At 44.4% G+C, this 24,951-nt stretch overlaps 2 protein-coding genes across 2 annotated transcripts in view; both read right to left on the bottom strand.

The window, feature by feature from the left end:
* Window positions 1-3,024, bottom strand: part of LOC116946559 (protein argonaute-1) — a 49,416-nt gene extending 46,392 nt beyond the window's left edge. Inside the window, exon 1 of the mRNA XM_032961572.2 lies at window positions 2,756-3,024. Within this exon, the coding sequence (XP_032817463.1) occupies window positions 2,756-2,786 (31 nt within the window). The 5' untranslated portion in view covers window positions 2,787-3,024. The remainder of the gene's footprint in view (window positions 1-2,755) is intronic.
* Window positions 3,025-12,667: 9,643 nt separating this feature from the next.
* Window positions 12,668-23,210, bottom strand: LOC116946560 (uncharacterized). The gene is made up of 6 exons (XM_032961573.2): window positions 21,539-23,210; window positions 20,828-21,011; window positions 17,157-17,319; window positions 16,678-16,888; window positions 15,239-15,380; window positions 12,668-13,988 (listed from the first exon to the last, which is right to left on the bottom strand). Exons 1-6 carry the CDS (start codon window positions 22,297-22,299, stop codon window positions 13,887-13,889), a joined length of 1,563 nt encoding a protein of 520 aa, XP_032817464.2. The 5' UTR covers window positions 22,300-23,210; the 3' UTR covers window positions 12,668-13,886.
* Window positions 23,211-24,951: the final 1,741 nt, after the last annotated feature.

The following is a 24,951-nucleotide window of genomic DNA, read 5'->3' as shown; positions in this document are numbered from 1 at the left end:
GGTACCGATCGGACATGGTGGTCCGAGGAGAGGACATAGAGATGACGCAGGACAGGACAGGGTGGCGAAGGTTGTCAAGGATAGCGGACCCCACATCAGTGGGACAAACGCGTGTAAGAAGAAGTTAAATTTCGATTTAAAGCTTTCTTGACTGCAGGGATTCATATTCTTGGTTCTTTCGATAAACTCATGTAGAAGGGAAATAATAAAATAATAAATAATAAACCATAATAAAATAAAATTCACACGACGTTTCGGGCACAACGTAAGCAGCCGTCCTCAGGTGAAGAACAGAGCTGTTAGGACGCTGTCTTTCCGACAGCTCTGTTCTTCACCCGAGGACGGCTGCTTGTGTCGTGGCCGAAACGTCGTGAGAATTTTATTGTTTTATCTTCATTATTTCCCTTCTACGTGACTTTACCGAAAGAACCAAGAATATAAGAAGACGTTATTGACTTTTAAGGGATGGTGGCCAATGGAAGAGATGAGAGACAGAACTTGAAGCCACCTGAGAACATTTTCACAGACAACAACCACTTCTGCGATCGAGCAATGAGATCAGCTCAGGGCTGTGAGGGTTGGTGAAAGTACGTGGATGCGTTCATCCAGTTGTGTATAGACCACGGCTGATGACGATAATTGATTAACACACACACAGTAAGCAGAAAGCGGGACGATACGAATGAACCCGTGCGGCACCGATAATAGTGAACACACAGCGGATACACCAAATCGTGAACAGTGCCGACACTATTAATGCACATTGGACTGAGAATCAAAATATGTATTTAGACTGGAGGAATCCGATGAGCTATGAAGCTCTTTTTCACAGATGTCCAGGATGGGCGGGTCACCAATTCACGAACAGGGTGGTATTCACACTAACAGGGATCACACGCAGCACCTCCACTAATAAAAGGCACATAGTAACAACGCAGCGAGTTAACGCACACTCAATGTCCACACGAGTGATCAGTAACAGCAAACTACACTAGTGAACAAACGAACATCCCCACTAACAGTGAAAACTCACACAAACAATCACGGTGCAGTATTCATACTTCGTGAATACACACAATACTCACACTAATAGTAAACACATTGTACAGTAGATACACAAATAGTGCACACTGCTCTTGCACTGACAAGAGGAACAACAATAACAGTGGACATCCATCGCCCAACGCGAAGCATACACAACACTTCAACAGGAAATAAATACCGGACAGTACTTATACTGAACTAAGAGTAATCACAAAACCTATTACTGCTCGCGAACGCAACAGCGATATTCCTAGTGAACAAACCGCATAACCTATGTTAACAAGGCATACGCAACACACGCACACCAATAATAAACCGAGCAAACATCCATACATCGACTGGCTCGACACATACGCACACGTACATACATACATACAAACATACGCACAATACAGTGCCAAAGCCATCGATCACTTTACATGAAGCGCACACACGCGGCAGCAGAAGAAGCAGCAGCAGCAGAAGAAGCAGCAGAAGCAGCAGCAGCAAGCAGCAGCAGAAGAAGCAGCAGCAGCAAAAGAAGCAGCAGCAGAAGCAGCAGCAGCAAGAAGCAGCAGCAGAAGCAGCAGCAGAAGCAGCAGTAGCAGCAGAAGCAGCAGCAGTAGCAGAAGCAGCAGCAGAAGCAGCAGCAGAAGAAGCAGCAGAAGCAGTAGCAGCATCAGCAGCTTCCCGTCTTTCGTGACAAATGACACTGACGTTTTACAAGTCACTTCATAGAGCTTATACGCACGTCGCCGAGTCTGTGACAACAATAACAAGGGCACCCACAACGCCACATAGGTAAACGCAGCGCGACAATCCGCGTGGCGTTGTTCCCGCACGTTTTGACTCGAGCGACCTCAACAGACGCGCGCGGCGGTGCCGTTTAAAGGGACCGGTAAGGTCGCGCGTGTGAATCAGCGGCAGCCCCGAGATGGAATATCTATTCTAGATTTAAAGCTTTCGTGACTGCAATGATCCATACTCTCTGGTTCTATTGGGTAAAGTCACGTAGGTAAAAAAAATACCGACGTGACTTTACCCAATAGAACCAGCGAGTATAAATATCTATGTGTGTGCGTGTTGCCTTTTATCCACGTCGTTGTAAATTACACCGCAGAGATTAATAGGTGGCGAGGTGTTTTTTATATGCTCTCTCGACCGCGGGTGATTTTACGAGCTAAAACTCCTCGAGCAAAGTACAGAAACGGCAGCAGCATCCAGAGAGTGGCAGTAACATCACCAAACAATGGAAATTCGCACAGGGGCAGTGCTTACTGTAAAAGATTTGACCATACTGTATGTTTAAAAAAAATAACCCGTGTACGAACGATGCGGTAAACAAACTTAAGGTGCATACGTGGAACGCACACAAGTTTGAGAAACCTCATTCGTAAAATATACAAACAAGCCAAGTGGTGGTAATTGTGTGGCTCAAAACACTTTTTGTACCAGAAATGGCCCACCAAATGCCACCAATGAGGCCAAAACAAGCATTTATTTTTGGTTCCAAAATTCGACTCTTTTTTTTAAACCCCAAAAATATCAACATTGTACTAAAAGGGGCCACACACGTTACAAAAAATAACAACAAATCCCAAATTTGTACGGCAATGTCACTTTTACACAAGAGACGGGCCCCCCCCACACAAAACACCGCGAATTAACCACCACAATTACGGGCCACTCTCTCTCTCTTCAACGCAACTGTGCTGTTGTTTCTCTCACGCACCCGCAGCGGTAGCTTCTACTCCTGGGTCCATGCCATTAACGAGGAGGCGCGTCTTGTGAGCGTCGTCAATCGGAGGGACGAGGTTTGACGAGGAGGACGAGGAGGAGGACGGCGGCGGCGAGTGACGGGCGAGACGCCGAGAGGCCGCGGCAGAGTGCGAGACGGGGCCCGGGTTGGGCCCGCGCGCGCGGGGGGAGGGAGGGGGGGGGGCCTTGTTATGCACGGGCTCGAGGCCTCGCGCTCAACAACGCATCGCATTGGCTGCGCGCTCACCCACGTGACTGGGTTGTGCGGGGCGGGGGGGCACTCCCCTACACCCCCTCCACCCTTACGCCTCCCCCCCTCAGGGCCCCCGACCGTTGGCACGATCACGTGATCTAACCACCCTCTGGTTAGATCACGTGATCTCATCCACCCTCTGGCCCCCCTTATTGGATCACGTGATCTTATCCACCCTCTGGCCCCCCTTATTGGATCACGTGATCTTATCCACCCTCTGGCCCCCCTTATTGGATCACGTGATCTTATCCACCCTCTGGCCCCCCTTATTGGATCACGTGATCTTATCCACCCTCTAAGCCCCCCCCCCCTGGTTGAGCTAACATTTGTGGCCAGGTCGCTTAAGAAAAAAAATCCTCAGTGGGCTTTGCCTGGACAGATATTTAAAAATAAAACATGTAGTTGTATTTGTATGGTTTCTCTAAGCTATTTGTTTACCTTCCTATCGTGTTTTTGTGTTGTTTGTTATCCGGTTCTGACTCTCCCCGAGTGGGCATCTGTGAAAATTTATCTTTATAGCTCATCGGATTCCCCCAGTTACAGACATTCTAATTCTGTATGCAACAACAACCACCAACAAGCGCCGCTCGCCACGATGTGACGGCGACGTCACCACTGCGCATGTGCCAGGCTGGGTGCACCTTTCACCCTCGCTGCCCCTCCCTCCATTCGCTCACGTGACCTGGGCACTGGCCACGTGATTTCCCACAGTGGGCGACCTTGCAGGCGACTCCGAAGCCAAATTCCGCGGCCATCTTACGTGGGGGGCTTCCGACAATATATTGCGTGGTCCATATGTCTTGTGACCCACACCTCCCAAGTAATTCATTTCTGCTTGAAATAAACCTTACTTTAAAAAAAAAACATTAAGTTTTAGATATTTAAATGGGGCTCAGAAGACAGCTGGACCACCCTGTATAGTACTATACTCTATAAACTATTATTTTTATCTTGACTTAAAGCTTTCGTGACAGCAGGAATTCATATTCTTTGGGTCTTTCGGTAAAGCCACGTAGATAGAACAAATAATCATCAGACGATTGCTTGCGTTGCGATCGAAACGTCGTGATATATTTGTTCTATCTACGTGGCTTTACCGAAAGACCCAAATAATATTATTTTTTATTTTACCAGGTAGGGCCAACTGAGCTTCGTAGATCTTTTTCAGTAGCGACCTGGTCACAAATAAGAGCTCAACGAAGTGGTTTATCACGTGGAAATTTATATCAGCCAAATACTCTAAAAAGGCACGATTATAAATTCGGAGGGAAACCCCCGAGGACCCGGAGACAAATCCACGCGACCACGGAGAGAGACATGCAAACTCCAAAAATATACAGCAGCAGGCTGTCAGGGTCGAGATCGAACCCACTAACCTCCTGCATACCACGTGAGATAGTTAACATCTCTTCTAGATTTAAAGCTTTCGTGTATTGCGTTGGAGTCAGAGGAATGGGGACTTTAGAGATGACAACTGTCCAGATTTTTGGCCCGGGAATTGCGCAATGTGTTCGGGTGGAAGGAACTGATTTGTATAGAGCCCTGATTACGGTGTTGTTTTGAACTGTGTTCGTGTACTGAACAGTATAGACCCGACTGAAAATGTCCTTCCAGCCTCCAGGTGTAGTCTGCGGAAAAGTGGCGATCACAATGGGAATTTCCTGGTTGACTCGGCCTAAACCAAGTTAATGTCGGGTTATCTTGAGCTCCCTCTAGTGGAGGCAGTGGCGTGGGTTTGAGAGGCGATGACACCTCAGCCACTAAGCTCATGATTTGTTTTACCATTACAGTATCAATCGTATGGGTGCATACTGCCATCTAATGGCTCAATACGGCATCACCAAACCTGGGCTTAGTCAACAATGTCCTCCCCCCACAATTAAAATGACAAACATAAATGTTCGCTTCCATTGGCAGTAATAAGGAAGGAAGAATGAACGAACTTTGGTCACTATATTTATTGCATTTTAAATAACTGTTCATGTTATGCGTAGGAAAATCATAAAACACACCTTACATATAAACCATTGTATACGAACCAGCATGCTGCAGATGTTCATATTCACACACATATAACTAACTCAAACACTGGGCTGCAGTTGCATTGAGAAGCATTTTTCACCATCAAATCCAAACCAAACTGGTCTGCTCAAGTAAGTGAGCATATAGAATGAGAATAAAACAAACAAATTAAGACAATAAAATTCTCACGACGTTTCGGCCACAACACAAGCGGCCTTCCTCAGGTGAAGAAACAGGTCTATCCAGGAGACTGAGCCCGAGTGGACCCCGTCACGCCAGGACTTTGTCTTATTAAGGCTGTGTGGGCGCAGTTTGATTAGCATGTTACCAGCCCCCACCCGGGGCGGAGGAGGGAGGGGGGGCTGGTGGAAACAAACACTAATTAATCCATACGGTAAACAAGTTCCGCAGCCAAGGTGCGCCGCCGTGTACCGAGCTGCACCATGACATGCATGAGGACCACTATGCAATACAATACCACACCTCCAATCCAAACTGCATGTTATAACATAGACAAATTCACCTTTGAATTATACAATGCGTTACTTTAGACTACCCTATACTTTAGACTACAAAAATATTAGACATTGTAACATTATACTATGTCTTATTCTATGAATCCAACCATTTACCACACTAATGTATATTCACTATGCAATTACGATGCTATATCTTGCCTTATGAGTAAAGTTAAACATTACAATGTTATACTATTAATTGTTATGCTCCATGTTACAAACCATACCATTAACCATGGCGTGAGAGGTATTAAGAGGCAATGCCAGCGAAAAAAGGCTGCGGTCTGAAGGTCACCGTGAAATACAATTAATTAAGAACCGAAATGGTTTAAAACATCTTTCCAATGGTTACCAAGCCAGAATCCATCTTCTCGGTTGAAATTGTCTCTGTTTTTGTATATGTGGATGGCCTCATGAACCAATCTCTCATGGTAGCCGGTTGGCTTGCAAAGAACCTCCGTCTTGGAGAAGTCAATGTCATGTGAGCCCACTGAATTATAACAGTGATCTGCCACGGCAGAGGAGTTCGTCCTACCGTGTTTCAAGTCTGCTTTATGTTCGCGGATGCGGTCTGAGCTATGTCGTTTGGTTTCTCCAGTGTAGCTGCTACCACAGAGGCACTTTAGTTTGTAAACACTCGGGTACTGTATGTCTGGAACAGCATATTTTACAGATGGAACCAGATCACGGATTTTATGTACTGTGTTGAATCGGACCTGGATCTTGTGTTTGTTCAGGTTTTGGAGATCTTTTTTGTGACCCTCGCAATGTAGGGTAAGGTGATGGTTTTGAATGGCTCCTCAAGGGGATCCTTCTTCATGACTGGAGTGATGGCTTTGCGGATTGTGTAGTCGGAGTAACCATTAGCCTTGAGAGTTTGGTGTCCGTGTTTGAGTTCACTGGCAATGTGATCCTGGTCGGAAATGCATTGGGCTCTGTGGTAGAGTCTGGATGAGGGAGTTCTTCTGGGATGGATGGTGGTGGGAATCAGTATGCATCTGTATGGGTCGCTTTCCTGTAGACCGAGAGGCTCATTGAACCATCAGGTCTCCTTTTAATTAAGACATCCAAAAAAGGTAGCTTGCCTTCTTTTTCGATCTCCATGGTAAATCTGATGGCTGGGTGTATGGAGTTGATGTGGTCGAGGAATTGGTCTAGAGCAGGTAAGCCATGTGGCCAGATAACAAAGGTGTCATCTACGTACCTCTTCCATAAGGTCGGGTGTAGAGTGGCAGTCTGGATGGCGTCAGTTTCAAAATTTTCCATGAACACGTTGGCTACCACTGGAGATAGGGGGGAGCCCATTGGGGTGCCATCAGTCTGTTTGTAGAAAGTTCCATTCCAGGTGAAGTATGTGTTGGTTAAGCAATGTCTCACAAGGGGGGGTACCTCCATATTTAGTCCTTGATTAACCAGGTCTTCAATGATTGCGATGGTGTCAGGTATCGGAACTTTAGTGAATAAGGACACCACATCAAAGCTGACAAGCAGGTCGTCTGGGGACAGGGAAATGCCCTTGATTGTCGATACCAGGTGAGTAGAATTTATTACCGCAGAGGTGGTTTTTCCAGTGAAAGGTCGCAGTATATCAGCCAGAAAACGCGCCAGTTTGTAGGTGGGGGAGTTGATAGTGGAGACGATGGGACGCAGGGGTGTATCTTCTTTGTGTATCTTTGGAAGGCCATATAATCTTGGTGGTCTGGCAGCAGAGGGTTTCAACGAGCACTGTTTGGTCTGGTCAATTAATGCTGTTGAATCAGAGATTATTTTGTCCGTTTTGGTAACCAGGTTGTTGGTGGGATCTCTTCTTATTTTTGTATAACTGCCATCGTTGAGTAGTTCTTGAATCTTGTTGTTATATTCTATTTTGTCCATGATGACAGTGGCATTGCCCTTATCGGCTGAGAGTATGACAATGTCATCTCTCTTTTTTAATTGAGATAATTCAAAGCGTTTATCTTTGCTGATGTTGCTAGGTGGCATCTTAGCGTTTTTGAGGGTTGCAGCGATTTCAGATCTTGCTACGTCTGCAGCGATGTGGCCCAGGCCCTTGCGTGCAATGTCGACATGGGCAATGATATCATTAACTGGTATGTGTCTCGGTGTGACAGCAAAGTTTAGCCCTTTAGCTATAACGGATTTCAGGCCATCATAAATGGAACTGTTACTGCGATTAATTACGACTTTGTTAACGTCTATCTTTTCGGTGTGTGGATCCGATTTTTTGGAAAGGCGATTGAATTTGGAAATCAAATTGTCCTTACATTTGGTCGACATAGTGGTATCCGAAGAGGTAGTCATATTGTCTACATGTTCCCAATCCGATGTACACATTGTTGCTGTCAATGTTGTGTGATTTGTAGAGTGTCTTGTCTAACTGATCGAGTTCGGTGCGTGTCAGTCTGATTTTTTCGGATATAAGAGCTAGGCTAGTTCTAGCATGAATTCGTTTTGCATTAAAAGAAGTTACAGCAGCAGAGGTCAGTGTAAATGCGGTTGGTATTACCTTAGAGTCACGGCATCTCTTCAGAAAGGTGAGAGACTCGATTAGTTTAGCCTTCTTATTTCGGAGTTTGTTGAAGGATCTTAAAGTTGTGTGGAATCCCTCCCCGTAGAGGTGGTTAAATTTCGATTTAAAGCTTTCGTGACTGCAAGGATTCATCTTCTTGGTTCTTTCGGTAAAGTCACGTAGAATGAGAATAAAACAATTAAACAAATTAAGACAATAAAATTCTCACGACGTTTCGGGCCACAACACAAGCGGCCTTCCTCAGGTGAAGAAACTGGTCTATCCAGGAGACAGAGCCCGAGTGGACGTCGTCACGCCAGGACTGAGTCTTATTAAGGCTGTGTGGGCGCAGTTGGATTAGCATGTTACCAGCCCCCACCCGGGGCTGAGGAGGGAGGGGGGGCTGGTGGAAACAAACACTAATTAATACAAAACAAGTGACGCAGCCAAGGTGCGCTACCGTACACCGAGCTGCACCATGACATGCCATGAGGACCACTATGCAATACAATACCACACCTTCCAATACAACACAGTACATAAATACCGTGATCTGGTTCCATCTGTAAAAGATGCTGTTTCAGACATACAGTACCCGGGTGTTTACAAACTAAAGTGCCTCTGTGGTAGCAGCTACATTGGAGAAACCAAACGACATATCTCAGATTGCTTTATGTTCGCGGATGCGATCTGAGATATGTCGTTTGGTTTCTCCAATGTAGCTGCTACCACAGAGGCACTTTAGTTTGTAAACACCCGGGTACTGTATGTCTGGAGCAGCATCTTTTACAGATGGAACCAGATCACGGTATTTATGTACTGTGTTGTATTGGAAGGTATGGTATTGTATTGCATAGTGGTCCTCATGGCATGTCATGGTGCAGCTCGGTGCACGGTGGCGCACCTTGGCTGCGGAACTTGTTTTGTATTAATTAGTGTTTGTTTCCACCAGCCCCCCTCCCTCCTCCGCCCCGGGTGGGGGCTGGTAACATGCTAATCAAACTCTGCCCACACAGCCTTAATAAGACTCAGTCCTGGCGTGACCGGGTCCACTCGGGCTCTGTCTCCTCGATAGACTTTGTTTCTTCACCTGAGGAAGGCCGCTTGTGTTGTGGCCGAAACGTCGTGAGAATTTTATTGTCTTAATTTGTTTTATTGTTTTATTCTCATTCTACGTGACTTTACCGAAAGAACCAAGAAGATGAATCCTTGCAGTCACGAAAGCTTTAAATCGAAATTTAACCACCTCTACGGGGAGGGATTCCACACAACTTTAAGATCCTTCAACAAACTCCGAGATAAGAAGGCTAAACTAATCTAGTCTCTCACCTTTCTGAAGAGATGCCGCGACTCTAAGGTAATACCAACCGCATTTACACTGACCTCTGCTGCTGCAACTTCTTTTAATGCAAAACGAATTCTTGCTAGAACTAGCCTAGCTCTTATATCCGAAAAAATCAGACTGACACGCACCGAACTAGATCAGTTAGACAAGACACTCTACAAATCACACTTAACATTGACAGCAACAATGTCTACATCGGATTGGGAACATGTAGACAATACGACTACCTCTTCAGCTGCCACTAGGTCGACCAAGTGTAAGGACAATTTGATTTCCAAATTCAATCGCCTTTCCAAAAAATCGGATCCACACACCGAAAAGATAGACGTTAACGAAGTCGTAATTAATCGCAGTAACAGTTCCATTTCTGATGGCCTGAAATCCGTTTTAGCTAAAGGGCTAAACTTTGCTGTCACACCGAGACACATACCAGATAATGATATCATTGCCCATGTCGACGTTGCACTTAAGGGCCTGGGCCACATTGCTGCAGACGTAGCAAGATCTGAAATCGCTGCAACCCTCAAAAACGCTAAGATGCCACCTAGCAACATCAGCAAAGATGAACGCTTTGAATTATCTCAATTAAAAAAGAGAGATGACATTGTCATCCTCTCAGCCGACAAGGGCAATGCCACTGTCATCATGGACAAAATAGAATATAACAACACAATTCAAGAACTACTCAACGATGGCAGCTATACAAAAATAAGAAGAGATCCCACCAACAACCTTGTTACCAAAACGAACAAAATCATCTCTGATTCAACAGCATTAATTGATCAGACCAAACAGTTCTCGTTGAAACCCTCTACTGCCAGACCACCAAGATTACATGGCCTTCCAAAGATACACAAAGAAGATACACCCCTGCGTCCCATCGTCTCCACTATAAACTCCCCCACCTACAAACTGGGACGTTTTCTGACTGATATACTGCGACCTTTCAATGGAAAAACCACCTCTGCGGTACTAAATTCTACTCACCTGGTATCGACAATCAAGGGCATTTCTCCGTCCCCAGACGACCTGCTTGTCAGTTTTGATGTGGTGTCCTTATTCATGAAAGTTCCGGTACCTGACACCATCGCGATCATTGAAGACCTGGTTAATCAAGGACTACATACGGAGGTACCCCCCTTGTGAGACATTGCTTAACCAACACATACTTCACCTGGAATGGAACTTTCTACAAACAGACTGATGGCACTCCAATGGGCTCCCCCCTATCTCCAGTGGTAGCCAACGTGTTCATGGAAAATTTTGAAACTCACGCCATCCAGACTGCCACTCTACGCCCGACCTTATGGAAGAGGTACGTAGATGACACCTTTGTTATCTGGCCACATGGCTTACCTGCTTTAGACCAATTCCTCAACCACATCAACTCCATACACCCAGCCATCAGATTTACCATGGAGCTCTAAAAAGAAGGCAAGCTACCTTTTTGGATGTCTTAATTAAAAGGAGACCTGATGGTTCAATGAGCCACTCGGTCTACAGGAAAGCGACCCATACGGATGCTTACTTTAAACCGGATTCCCACCACCATCCATCCCAGAAGAACTCCCGCATCAAGAACCTATACCACAGAGCCCAATGCATTTCCGACCAGGATCACATTGCCAGTGAACTCAAACACGGACACCAAACTCTCAAGGCTAATGGTTACTCCGACTACACAATCCGCAAAGCCATCACTCCAGTCATGAAGAAGGATCACCTTGAGGAGCCATTCAAAACCATCACCTTACCCTACATTGCGGGGGTCACAAAAAAGATCTCCAAAATCCTGAACAAACAAAAGATCCAGGTCCGATTCAACACAGTACATAAAATCCGTGATCTGGTTCCATCTGTAAAAGATGCTGTTCCAGACATACAGTACCCGAGTGTTTACAATCTAAAGTGCCTCTGTGGTAGCAGCTACATTGGAGAAACCAAACGACATATCTCAGACCGCATCCGCAAACATAAAGCAGACTTGAAACACGGTAGGACGAACTCCTCTGCCGTGGCCGATCACTGTTATAATTCAGTGGGCTCACATGACATTGATTTCTCCAAGACGGAGGTTCTTTGCAAGCCAACCGGCTACCAAGACAGATTCGTTCATGAGGCCATCCACATATACAAACACAGAGACAATTTCAACCGAGAAGATGGATTCTGGCTTAGTAACCATTGGAAAGATGTTTTAAACCATTTTGGTTCTTGTCTTTCACGGTGACCTTCAGACCGCAACCCTTTTTCGCTGGCATTGCCTCTTAATACCTCTCACACCATGGTTAATGTTATGGTTTGAAACATGGAGCATAACAATTAATAGTATAACATTGTAATATTTAACTTTACTCATAAGGCAAGATATAGCATCGTAATTGCATAGTGAATATACATTAGTGTGGTAAATAGTTGGATTCATAGAATAAGACATAGTATAATGTTACAATGTCTAATATTTTTGTAGTCTAAAGTATAGGGTAGTCTAAAGTAACGCATTGTATAATTCAAAGGTGAATTTGTCTATGTTATAACATGCAGTTTGGATTGGAAGGTGTGGTATTGTATTGCATAGTGGTCCTCATGCATGTCATGGTGCAGCTCGGTGCACGGCGGCGCACCTTGGCTGCTGCACTTGTTGACCGTTTTGTATTAATTAGTGTTTGTTTCCACCAGCCCCCGCCTCCCTCCTCCGCCCCGGGTGGGGGCTGGTAACATGCTAATCCAACTCCGCCCACACAGCCTTAATAAGACTCAGTCCTGGCGTGACGGGGTCCACTCGGGCTCTGTCTCCTGGATAGACCTGTTTCTTCACCTGAGGAAGGCCGCTTGTGTTGTGGCCGAAACGTCGTGAGAGTTTTATTGTTTTAATTTGTTTTATTCTTTTATTCTCATTCTTCGTGACTTTACCGAAAGAGCCAAGAAGATGAATCCTTGTAGTCACGAAAGCTTTAAATCGAAATTTAAGTGAGCATAACGCAACAAATTAAACTGTTTGGACGTGGAATGTGACGCAGGATGACGACACTAAAATGAGTCACAGCAGCAAAGGGAGCCTGACATTAATTATAAAGCACATCTCATCCAGTGGAGGCAGCTGTTAAAACTCAGTAATAGTAACTCTAGTTTCACTAAGGTTGAGAGGTTATGGCTAAGACCAGGGCTGTACCCAAGTCCCACACTGCTAGTTTTGGATGGTGAGCACCTTAAGAACAACATCCTCATGTGTGGCTATGTACTGAAAGTCAGTGCACAACTTCAAGGTATTATTTATTTTCATAAATACAGAATTGAATGGACTGGGCACTGCACTACAAAACAACTTTATTTAACAAGCTTCACAACAAACACAGATGTGCCTTTGGCAGGTTCAGAATGCAGTGCACTAACACAGTGCTACCACTCCAGCTGCTTTGCATTCAAGTTGATATTTAAATATTAACATTTTCCAAATTCTTGACAAAATCAAATCCAACATAAAAGTGCAAAGTCCATTCAAACAATAACAAAAGTTAACGAAACAGTAAATTACCAACAAAACATAAGAATGCGAGAAATTGCATGTTGTAAATAATGGCTTTCCCCGAGATCACTGCCCAATCAACAAACATCACATCTCCAGGACCCAAGATATATGATTTCCTTAAAGTCTTGAAAGTATGGTGACTAACAAATACGTTTTCAGGTCCATAAACGTTTTTTTTTTACAAAGCCCAACTCAAATAGATTACGGAACACAAATGTGCAACTGTTACCTCCTGCAAAAGCCTGCCATGGCTGTTCAAAACACATACTCTATCTACACAAACTTCAAGTATAGCACGGTTACTACTCTATTTGTAGTATAGTGCAAAAAATCGTGAAATAACTCACTGCCCCGTGTGCATCATCAGTCTAGATACACAAGCATAGCTGTCTGATCCAGCCACCACATTTATAATGGAAAAGTAACAAATGGCCTGTTCATCAGTATAACGTTTACTTCTCGACATGGAAATTGTAGGCTGGTTTCACCAAAGTTTAGGATCGTCAGTGCAATATAACCCGATTACACTACTGCCACAATTTCCACAACAGTTACCCAGAAAAAATGGTACCTGTACAAACAGTACATTCGACAGTTAAAAAGCTCATTAAGTGAACAATTATCATCTTTAGCCTCGGATATTCATTGAGAATATATTGCGCAGGGTTATTGTGAGCATGTTTAGCTTGCACATTTCTTCCATGAGCTGGACTCGCCACACTTTCCTCCTAAAAAAATACGATCAATATTCGCGTGATCATGACGAGGATTCTTCTGCATTTGAACGATCCAAATTCATGACCATTGCACACCGATGGGTGCAAAAACTCACCAACAAAACCCGACAAAATACAAACGTTGCACAAACTGCAAATGAAATGACGAACCAAATGTTAAGATATAGCTGTTCAGGATGAGAGAGAGATGTGTCAATGGGTTGTGTGTGGCGCCATCATTTCTTCTGACACCTTGCTCGTCTCCTTTGGTTTAATTGACTGCTCTGCCTTGTTGCAGAACATGCTTTCAAACTCCTGTTGCTCGCAGTCACACACATACACACACACCCAGAGATGCCCTGCTTAAAAGCTGAACGTAAGGTAAAGACTAGAAAATGCTGGCTCACGCCACTGCTGCCGGAAGGCCCTCCAACCGAGGGAGCTCTTTGCAGTCCCTCTAGAGGTCATTTTTCGTAATCTTCCAAGCTGGCCAGACGTATTTGGAGAGGGAGGAGTTACCCACACTTCACCCAACTACACGTGACCTACTGTGGTATAGCCATTTATACTGCTGGGTGAACAGAGGCGGGGAGAAAAAAATCAACTTTCCCTTTTAACTGCTGCTTTGGGAGATTTAATTAAACTGGTAGCATTCCTAAAAGACAGCCCAGAAAACTAGCTCTTGCCACCCTGCACATACGTACTTAGGGTACGTGTTTTTGGCTGTCTGATATGAGTTTTAATGCTTTGTTGATTATTTTAAAGAATACTTTAAAGTCACAGTAAGCTCGAGTGATATCACAGCATTGACGTTGTATTTACATGTTTGGAGGAAGTGTTGTGGTGACATCACTGGTTTCATGATACATTTACCTGGGATTTCAAAGTCTATTATTCATTCACGAAGTTTCAAATTCGGGTCAGTCTGAGATACACAACCTAGATGTATATCTACCAGATTCCAGTTGTATGTTTTTTGAGATGTATTTTCCTTTCAGTCCATCTCCCTTTCCCATGAGCATTATTGATTATGAACTACATATATCTATTTGCTTCTTGATAGGACTCCGATAGAACAAATATATGAAAATTATATAAAAAAAGTTTTAAAAAATATAAAAGTTAAAACGATAATGGATCAATGAACATTTTGGCAAATTTTTCATATGATCTTTGAGATTTATAAAAGTGTAATTTCCTCCTTCAAAGAGAAATGTGATGGTGCTAATCTGTTTACAGTTTTGAACCAGTGGTGAAAATTCCACATCTCTATGTCCGGGACAAGTCTATTCATAGGACAACTATGGTTGCCTTTCCAACAAAGTGGTACCTATTGTATTGATCCTGGAGAGATGATGTGTTCAGTCGACCCCCCACCATTATTTGAACTCGCAACCTTCCAATTGCAAGATGCTTGCGATAACAATGAACCACCAGCTGGAATTTGGACAAAACATCACCTAAACATATTGAACTCTGAACGAGCAAAATTACGTGTTGAGGTAATGTCGTCAATATACAATTCTGGCATTGGAACTTGGATGCCGTGTTGTGTGTGGCCTCACCTGCTTGAGGTGCTTGCCATGATTTTCCTGGATGTACTTGAGGAATGTGACTGACCACTGCAGGGTGGTGGCCTTGTCCGTCTCCACGTTGCAGAAGGGAACCAGGTAGTTGAGCTCGTCACAGCAAATACGAATGCGTCGCCTGCACAAATCAGCACGGGGCGGGCGGGTGGGGGACAATCCTTTGCTCATCTTGCTGCAGGACGTTGATGGATCGCACACACAAGATGGAGCCAATAAATGACAGTATACCCAATCAGTCAATAACCTGTGTGTTCGGGTCAGTTCAATGTTATTTCCTATGCGTGGGTTTTGTATGGGCACTGTGGGTTCCTCCCATATGCAGATGTGCTTGGTAATTGGCCAAAACAATTCAAACAGGAGCCTCTTGAAAATTAGTATTGAGGCGAAGTTGAGATATTTCGGAATTAAGAAGTCAAGGCTTCTCCCTCTTCAAATGAATGTGAGGCAGGGTTCATTTTCTCTTGTTAAAATGGCTTTACATTGCGAGATTGTCATGCTTTTATCATTTAGGAATTATGATTCTCTTCTGCGTATTACTTCTCCATAACACCCCCTTACTCTCTCCCTCACTACTAACCATTACCTCTCCTTCAACCAATACATTTATACAAACATAATCTGCCACCATAAGCCACGTCGATCAAGGGGGTTGCTTCACCATGCGTCACCACACTGGTCGTTACAGGTTGGTGATTGGAGGACCCAGGATGTTTAGATAGCACTCCCCGCCGATGTTATATGTGGCCAGAATGTGAACTCATGCGATTCGGTTCATAGGGCAGTGTGCTAACCACCGCACCACCACTCCACACCTTGCATTTTTTAAGTCACATTTCATTTATTTAGAATACCAAACTGTATTATTGACACCCATTGCTGGAGAGGCTAAGGAGGGAAAATAGACCACTTGAGCATTGTCATGGACAGAGGGGTCGGCAACCCGCGGCTCCGGAGAGGCATGCAGCTCTTTACTGACCGCGTGACGTTATGTACGTGCAGTATGCATTCACATGTACTGCGGGCTCTTGAAAGAGATTTTTTTTTTGTTACCAAATTTGAAAAAAAAATTACGTTATTTCGGCTGCGGACCCCTGCTCTAACTTAATGTCATTTTTTTTTTCCTGAGAGATACTGTCAGGCTTCCTTTTAAGACACATTCTGCACTGGGATGTTTGGCACAGTCGATTAGTGAAAGTTTTGCATGTGGAAGGAAACCACGGTACCCACAGAAAACCCACAAAACGCACGATGAGACAACACCCAACATTACATAGAGAGATAGGTTCTCAAGCCCACATGCTATATCACCGTCGCAACAGTTTTGGGAAATTGGCGAATCGAAGTGATCCATTGATCCACCAAGGCACAGGATCGCAGGCGTGAGCCCGCGCGCCGGCGCCTGGGTCGCGCCACACCTCCTATCTCTCTCCATGAGGTTGTGCCGCACGCGCTTGTAGTTCCCGTCCTCCGGCTGTGAGGCCGTGCTTGCATACGAGCTTTTCGACGGTGCTTGCCCCCTCATCTTGTTGCTGATGTCACCCAGGGTCTTGCGCTCCGACCTGTCGAGGTGCCGCTTGGGCTGTACCTTGGCCTCGTTGAAAACATTGGGCAGTTCCTTCTCCAACTCTGAACAAATGCAAAGAGGCACGTGTGCGCACATACGCATAAACTCATGCTTGTCCACACTCACATATACTCATGCAGACACTTTGACTGCACACACTAAGACTGAGGATTATACGAGTATGTACAAGTGGAGATGAGTGCATATTCCTTCGTTTAAAAAAAACATGTGGTAACAACTGCTCTTCCCTTTTTATTAACACACAAACACACTTATCGTGACTAGGGACAGGTACTGCCATTGTTGTATGTCGAAAAGTGACCACCGCACCTTCTTGGCTCCTCCGGGGCTGTGTGGATGGATGCTTGTCTGTGCGAAAGACTGGTGGTGCCAGCGAACCCATGTGCATTGGGGCCTCCAAGCCCTGGTTGAACTTCATGTGCAAAGACTCCAGTAACTGCTCTGTCGGTATATTTTGAGGTGGAAGCACCATCTGAGCAACAATTTTTAACACAACAACAAACAAGCGGCACATTATTTGAATGCAGCAGTTTGTCCACAGCACATTTGATGAGTTCAAATTACGATTTAAAGCTTTCGTGACTGCAATGATTAATCTTTTTTGGTTCTTTCGGTAAAGTCGCGTGACTTTACCGAAAGAACCAAAGAAGAGAGTTCAAATTAGTATTCATTTTTCGGAATGTATGATTTCTGGTCCGAGCATGCATCCAAACTCCTTCAGATACTCTTCAGTTTTTGTTCATGTTTGATTATTTATATATCAGGCAATATTTACTAATGGAAAACGTCACTCTTTTGGCATACTGGCATGTTGCTTTTTCATTATCATTATCCAAAAGCACTCCAACCTAATCTTGCTCACCTCTGTATTTTGTAATTTTTGTTCAGATCCACCTTCAAATATTTGCCCTGGTTATACATATTCTGCTGTTTCATCAGAAGTCCCGTCAACAACAATAATTGTATTTTTTTAGTGAATTGTACGTGACTTATTCTGCTAAATTATTTTGAGCCCCAATTTTGCAGTCATTTTTAAGTTATTCAAGCATATGTTACATTGGTTATTAGGATCGTATTCAGCAAAGTTATGGTTCCTACTTTTCCCATTTTAATGTTTCTCTCTATTTACTTGTCGCGATGCATTTTTTAAAGACATTTTGTAATGTAACTGTTAGTGACGACACGTTTCCTCTTGTAATCTCAGTTCAGCTGTTCCATCCATATTTTTACAGTAAAACCATGCGCGGTTCGTCCACTAGGGGCGTTGGGGCGCCACTCCACCAAGCAGCTGGAAATTCTAAATTGTCTAAAATTATTTTTCTATACATTTTGTTGCGTTTGAATTTTTTTAAAATATGATTCTTTCAACGTTACTTGCCTAATGAAGAAAACATTTTAAGTTGTTAATTTTAGAAACCGCTGCAACAGTCTGATTTGTGCCTCGGGGAGGTCTCTGGGCGGCTGTGAAGGCGTCCGAGTGAGAGATTTCCCTGAATTCATTGAGATTAGCTTCGCATTGTAGCCACGCCGTTTGAGACCCATTCTGGGTGGCGCCCACAGCTGTAATTACTATGTCACAACGCTAGGTTTCACTGTGCTAATATAACAGGTCACGGCCTCCACGTAGGTGGGTGTACTACGTTATGTGGCTGTTATTGTACAGTATGTGGTGTCTTGGTTGCCTTGGCTTATTTGTTCAGTCGTGTCAGCTGATCTTTAATTACGCTTTGATCTTTAATTGTTCTTCAGGCTTTTCGCAGTGTCAAAGGGGTTGTGTAGTGTGGACCTGAGGGTCATGGGGGCAGAATTTGAGTGCTGTTGTTTTGTTTCGTATTGTTTATAAATGCCTACCGTTGGTAGATAAGTGATATCACTTTCACGGGAAGGCCAATTACATGACGATGTTTTTTTCTTAATTAGAACACCAAATTTTCAGAGGTAACTCACAATAGCCCCACCTAGTGACAATGTCAAAAGCCGCCATGGAGTAAACCCCAATTATGGTCGTAAACCTTAGAAGCCGAATTAAGCCAAACATGCAAGACAAACCCTCAAAGGTAAGCATAGATAAGTTAATTAGCCCACTTGATTTACTCATTTTCCAGCTCAGTGGGTTTGGGAAGCTCACAAATCTGAGACCCACACCTCCAAAGCATTTTATTTCGGGTCAAAGTACATGATTAGCCCCATCTTGCCATTGACCACATCCAAACATGTACCCTTGACTTGTGTTACAATGCTTTTTATTTACCCAGGGAAACCTTACCATGGGATATTTGGTATTGGGATATTAGACCAATTAAAGGGTGTTTTGCATGTAGGATGAAACCAGAGAAAACCCACGCATATGAAGGGAAACACTCAAAGCCCAGCACAGTTAGATTAAAGAATGTGATGCCATCTCCTGGCCACCTCGCAGCCCAAGCTTACACCGGGTATTCACTTTATGTCAATGACTTGGGCACTGACCTGGATCATTCCAGGATAAATCTTTTTGCAGATGACACGATACTGATTACTGCTGGCTGCTCTCCGGATGACGTGATTGCAAAGCTCCAGGGTGATTTCAACAAACTACATCAGCTTAGTTGCTCTTAAACTAGTCCTGAATACCTCCAAAACCAAGGTGCTATGCTTCTTACCGGGACTAAAGCAGGAAGTTATTTTTCCCTAATTACATTCCTTAAATAATTATCAAATAGAGCAAGTCAAGATCTATAAGTATCTTGGGGTCATCTTGGATTCAAAACTGAATTTGGAAGATCACATTGATTATATTGGTAGAAAGACAAAAATAAAAATTGGTTTTCTGTATCGACACAAAAACTGCTTCCCCCCTATGTTCCGTTTGGAATTGATAAAAGCTACCATACTGCCTCTACTTGATTACTGTGATATCGTGTATAAATCAGCCCCAAGTAATGTACTGAAGAAGCTTGATTCCATCTATCACTCGGCCTTAAGATTTGCATTGAACTGCCCATATAGGACTCACCACTGTGATCTCTACATTGGGTCAAACTTAACATCTCTTAATGTTCGACGGCTTGTGCACCAGATCTTATTTATTCACAATGTATTACAAAATAATCCGCAGACTACCTGCTGGATCTCCTCTCTGGTTCAAAGAACAAATTTGACCTCAGGTCTTCACTCATTTACCAGCTTCACATTCCCTATTGCCGTACAAAAACCAGAAGGGCCTTTGCTATTGATGCCCCCAGGGTCTGGAATGCTATTGCCAATAAACTGCAACTCTTCACTCAAAACTGCTCGAGGAGTTGTACACCCCTAGCTGCCACTGCTATTCAGTGGCCTAAAATAAAATAAAATGTTTCGCTCCGGATGACCGCTGCAAAGTATTAACTGTACTTTGATTGTGTGCTGATCTTAAAGGTGCATTGAAAAATGATACTCCGACTGATGCTCCTGTTGTTGTGGAGTGACTCATGCAGCCAGCTATGGCTCTAGGGTTTGGTGTTACATGTTATTTATGTAGTTTATTGTTAAAAATTCGGTAACAGTCCCTATGATCACTGTTAAATTGCATTTATGGCTTTATTTTGGTGAGTTCAAAAAGTTTTTTGGTTTGGCCATGTTTTTGTTTATTGTAGTACGGAGTTAGACTGATGGCCTTAATCTTAGTTGTCTTGTGGTTGTTGTTGTTTGACTTGCATCCCACTGGGATTTTTGCACACAGCGTTGGTGTACGGTGCTATTTCAGGAATATTTTGATGTTTTTTCCTGGATTTTCTGTTTGCACAGTCACAGTCACTTTAAGATGTTTTCTTGTTCATGTTTTTTGTTTGTTGCGGTTGCACCCGATTCAAGAGCCGAATGGCTCACAGGGCTATACCAAATAAATGGAACTATGGAACACTTCAATTACTAACCAGACTCAACCTTGCTTGTGAGTTCTGATGAGAACGAGCATACTCACAGTGATTTGATGTAGAACAAAACGAACATGGCTCATTCACCTTGGCACTGTCGGGAAAGCACTTATGTTGCTTGTAACCGGGGAACACAAACTGCACGACCGAGGAGCTGGGGCCTGAAACGACCTTCCCAATGATTGGGTCTGAATGCAGCTGCTGCTGATGCTGCTGCTCCAGAGTCTGCTGCCCACAATACTCAGCCAGGTGGTGAGCCACAGGCACCAAGCTGCAGGACACAGGCCATCACAGTGCAGTAAGTTGTGCAGTAAAGCCCCTCGATCTTATATTGAAAGGCACACTTTTGTCTCAGCCATTTAGATGCGCATCTAATATACATTGTGACACTTCCAACGTTACAAGTTGAGGAAAACCTCATAAATATAAAAGTATGGCATTTATTTTCCCACTGTCTCAAGACTCGTTTTTCAGGACAGTGCTAAATTGGAATGGTTGGGCAATTCAATTAATGTTTGGCATGTTAAAGGGCAACATAACACCCAAAAAAATCCCACACATTACCCATAATTTCCCTACACATACACCGATTACTACCCAGCACACGGAATCTATTTGGTGAATCCAGAACCCATAACATATTTTCCAAACTCAACATACATTTATACCATTCTAAATGTTATACAATAGAGACATATTCTGGGATCAACCCTCGGGCCCCATCCCCTGGCACTGCCAATTCCCTAGATGCCTTGGCCCCATAGACCTCACGAACCAGACGGGGAATCTAACCCTTACTTGCTGTGCTCCAAGGCCGGACCTCTTTGCTCTCTCTGGGCAGAGAGAAACTTCTCACACATCAAGTCCCTGCTGCTGCTGCTATTCTCCGCAAAGCGATCCTCCAGCCGCACCCTCACTCCCGTTGCTCCTTGCGGCGCCTGGCATCTCACAGTGCCACCCCCCCTCGCCTCCAAGTTCGTCTCGTCCTCCGTGTCCCGCGGCCCCACCGTGGTCAGGTCCAGCAGCCGTGAAGACTCAACCTCGTGCACCTGCATCTCCGGGTGCTTCTCCATACTGTGAACGACCAGCAGCTGCTGCTGCTCCTGCTGGTGATGATGACGATGCTGATGGTGCTGCGGCATCTCGGCATTGTGAGCAGGGGGTGGCTCATTCATCAGCATAGCCTTGAGGTCGTGAAAGTCCATGTGGCCTTGCTGCTGCACTCCGGCCTGAAACGCATTGCCCTGGGCAGGGGCAACCACCTGCTGCTGATCCTGCTGCCCTTGTGTAGCGACGAATGTCTCCTCCAAACATTCGTTTTCAGTGCTGCCCTCTTGCTGCTGCTGCTCCTCCACAGCTTGCTGGCCCTGCCCAGTAGGCGTGCTTTCTATGGAGGTGTAGGCCATTTGGTGCAACTGCGCGTAAATCACTTCGCTCATCTCCACGTAAGGGCCCACCGAGACCATGCCTGCCACGGCCGCGCTTGCGAGGCCACGGTCCAGCTGCGCCGTGGGACCAACCTGGCCCGGCCCATCAACGTACTGGTTGGAGTCCCCCATTGTTCAAAATGCGAAGTGATTTTGATGTGCGCTATTAGCAATTACGGTTTTTTTTTTGCGCTCCGGGATTCGTTGTATTAACGTGACGATTTATCGTAGCTGTTGCTGCTATTGCGGTTATAAAATAGCTGCTGGTTACTATTGTAAAACGCTTAATAATCGTATACAAAAAACGCCGCTGTACCGACGTTAGAGACTCAACGGCATTAAACGGTTTCGAGGGCCTCTGCGTGACGTCACGGCTGATATTTCTTTAAAGTTTTAGACGCGCTCCAATTAACCTTTAAAGAGTCGCCTCACAATAATAGTAATAATAACAACGCGTGGTTGCGCGGATCAGTGTTTGTCGCGTTGTTAATTACGAAGATAGGTTTTTTGTCTTTTTTTTTAACTCGACGCGACCCGGGGATTCTTTAACCTCGACCAACCTCGTCCATTAACGGCGACCTCCGACAGGAAACGCGTCACCGCCAACCGGGGATTTTATATCGCCGCTTAGACTCCGCCCACAAAGCCGAGCGGTCCAATCGGCGAGGAGGGCGCGCGCGTTTAAAATCGATCCCTGCGCGTTCGCGCCTAGTTCCTCGACGCAGCAATCAATGATTGGCATCGCATCGGTATGGAGAACACACGCCAAGTGCCGTGCGTTCGTTTCTCAGTCCGCTTGTCCTGGTTGAAGGTCGCGGCGGCAGCATGTTGAGTAGGGCGGCCCAGACCTCTCTTTCCCTGGCGACAGACTCCAGCACTACTACACTACTATACATTACTATACATTGTACACTACTTACCAACAGACCCTAGCTCTTCCTAGGGAATTTACAGACGTTCCCAGGCCAGCCGAGCGACATAGCCCCGCCAGCCTGTCCTGGACCGGTCCCGGGGTCTTCGCCCAGTGGGACGTGCCCTGTAGAGTTACAGGGGGAGTCTACCGGGGAGCATCCTTACCCGATGCACAAACCACCTCAACTGGCTTCTCTCGATCCGGAGGAGCGTCACGTTAAGTATATTTATTTCAATTACAAGTAGTAAAATGCATAAGCACGCAATGCACCTCTTTCACATACATGTCCCTCCACACAAATAAATACAAGTTTTGTTTTACACATCCCATCAACCACACGTATTTTAATATCGTGCATATTACCAGCATTGGTTATATCGAACTGGGGACTCATATTTAACAGAAAGTCCTTGCCTGAACACATCTAGTGGTTCTCCGGCATTGGTTCAAGCAAGCTTGACTGCTAATGAGACACTTTAATGTTGAAACCGGTTCAGTTTGGTCGTGTTGCACTCATACGAATGGGATGTATTTTTTTTTATATATATATGGAGGGACAGATTCGTGAAGGATGTGTTTTATGTGCCCATTTATCAGTTGTTTTACAGAGCACTGTGGCCAATACTGCGGAGACAACCTAGGTTCATTCCATGGTTAAGTCATCTATGATTAAACCAGGTTCTCACGTGTCGCGAGTCCATGGCCTCAGCGTAAAAATACATTACATTTGGTTTTGATAAAAAAATACAAATTTCAGCTCTGAGAATTCCATTTTTTTATTTAAATGCGACCATGCAGGACATGTACAAGGTGCGCTCCTAGTGTCTATTAAGTGACGAGAGAAGTCATTGCGTGATATTTTACAAAGTGGTTCTCAGTCAAGGTGGTGCAATGTTAGATAGAGGCTGGAGTTACTAATTTGTTCAGTCTGAGGGCATGACACCGACAGCACAATTGGAATATAATTAATCAATCGCTAAACACATGTTTTTAATGGATCGACATAACTTAAATGTTGATAGGAAGTTAATGTTTGAATTAAATGTTTGAATTGTGTAAAGATATCAATTTGTCATGGATTAAAAAAAAGGTCTAATCCTTGCAGACTGCATTTTCAGGAAATATTGCAGTTTCCAACAAAGCGGTGTTCAATATATGGGCGAGGACAGTAGTTGTGGGAGTTGTCAGACAGGTGGATGTTCAATATTCCTATTGGCAATGGAGCCATGATACAACAAAATGGCCAGTTTCATATTAAGCACTAATTCGTGAGCTTTAGCATTTTATACAATTACCAGTGTGATTATGCTTGGATATTATTGCCCCAAAACCAAAATGTAGAAGTTACATTTCCAGGCCTGGCTCCAGTCGATGTGGATTCAAATGCCCTGCTTTCTTTCTGTACTGAATGCAAACTATACCTTTAGAGTTTAGTTATCCATGACTGCCATATTAGACTGTTGCATAGACATGGGGTTCAAAACACGTGACTCTTATGACCCAGTCTTTTCGATTTGCTTGCAAATGTGACAACCAATATACTTTACGAGACCTCCTTTGCCAGAAACAAGATATAGGAATAGGTTTTACCCTTTTAACTGGCACAAAAACTGACACCTTTATTCAAGGCATCATGTTTGCAATAACCACAACACAAGCAGTCAAAATGCAAACAAAAAAGACAACTCTGATAATAATGCTCACCCTGAGCCCTCAATACTCTGATAGTGCGCTGTTTTTGAGTTGTACGCCTTTTGGTCCAACACCAATGGAGACTAGGCTCTAAGAAAAGCTGTCTCGGGTGTGGACCAATCAAATTCAAGGACAGTGCATATTATTATCAGAGTTGTCTCTTTTTTTTTGCATTTTGA

This window comes from Petromyzon marinus, chromosome 27, assembly GCF_048934315.1.
Source record: "Petromyzon marinus isolate PM22_M1 ecotype Great Lakes invasive population chromosome 27, UKy_Petmar_22M1.pri1.0, whole genome shotgun sequence".
NCBI classification, from domain to species: Eukaryota; Metazoa; Chordata; class Hyperoartia; order Petromyzontiformes; family Petromyzontidae; genus Petromyzon; species Petromyzon marinus.
The sequence above is the reverse complement of the archived record's forward strand: the minus strand, read 5'-3'. Positions and strand labels throughout refer to the sequence as shown.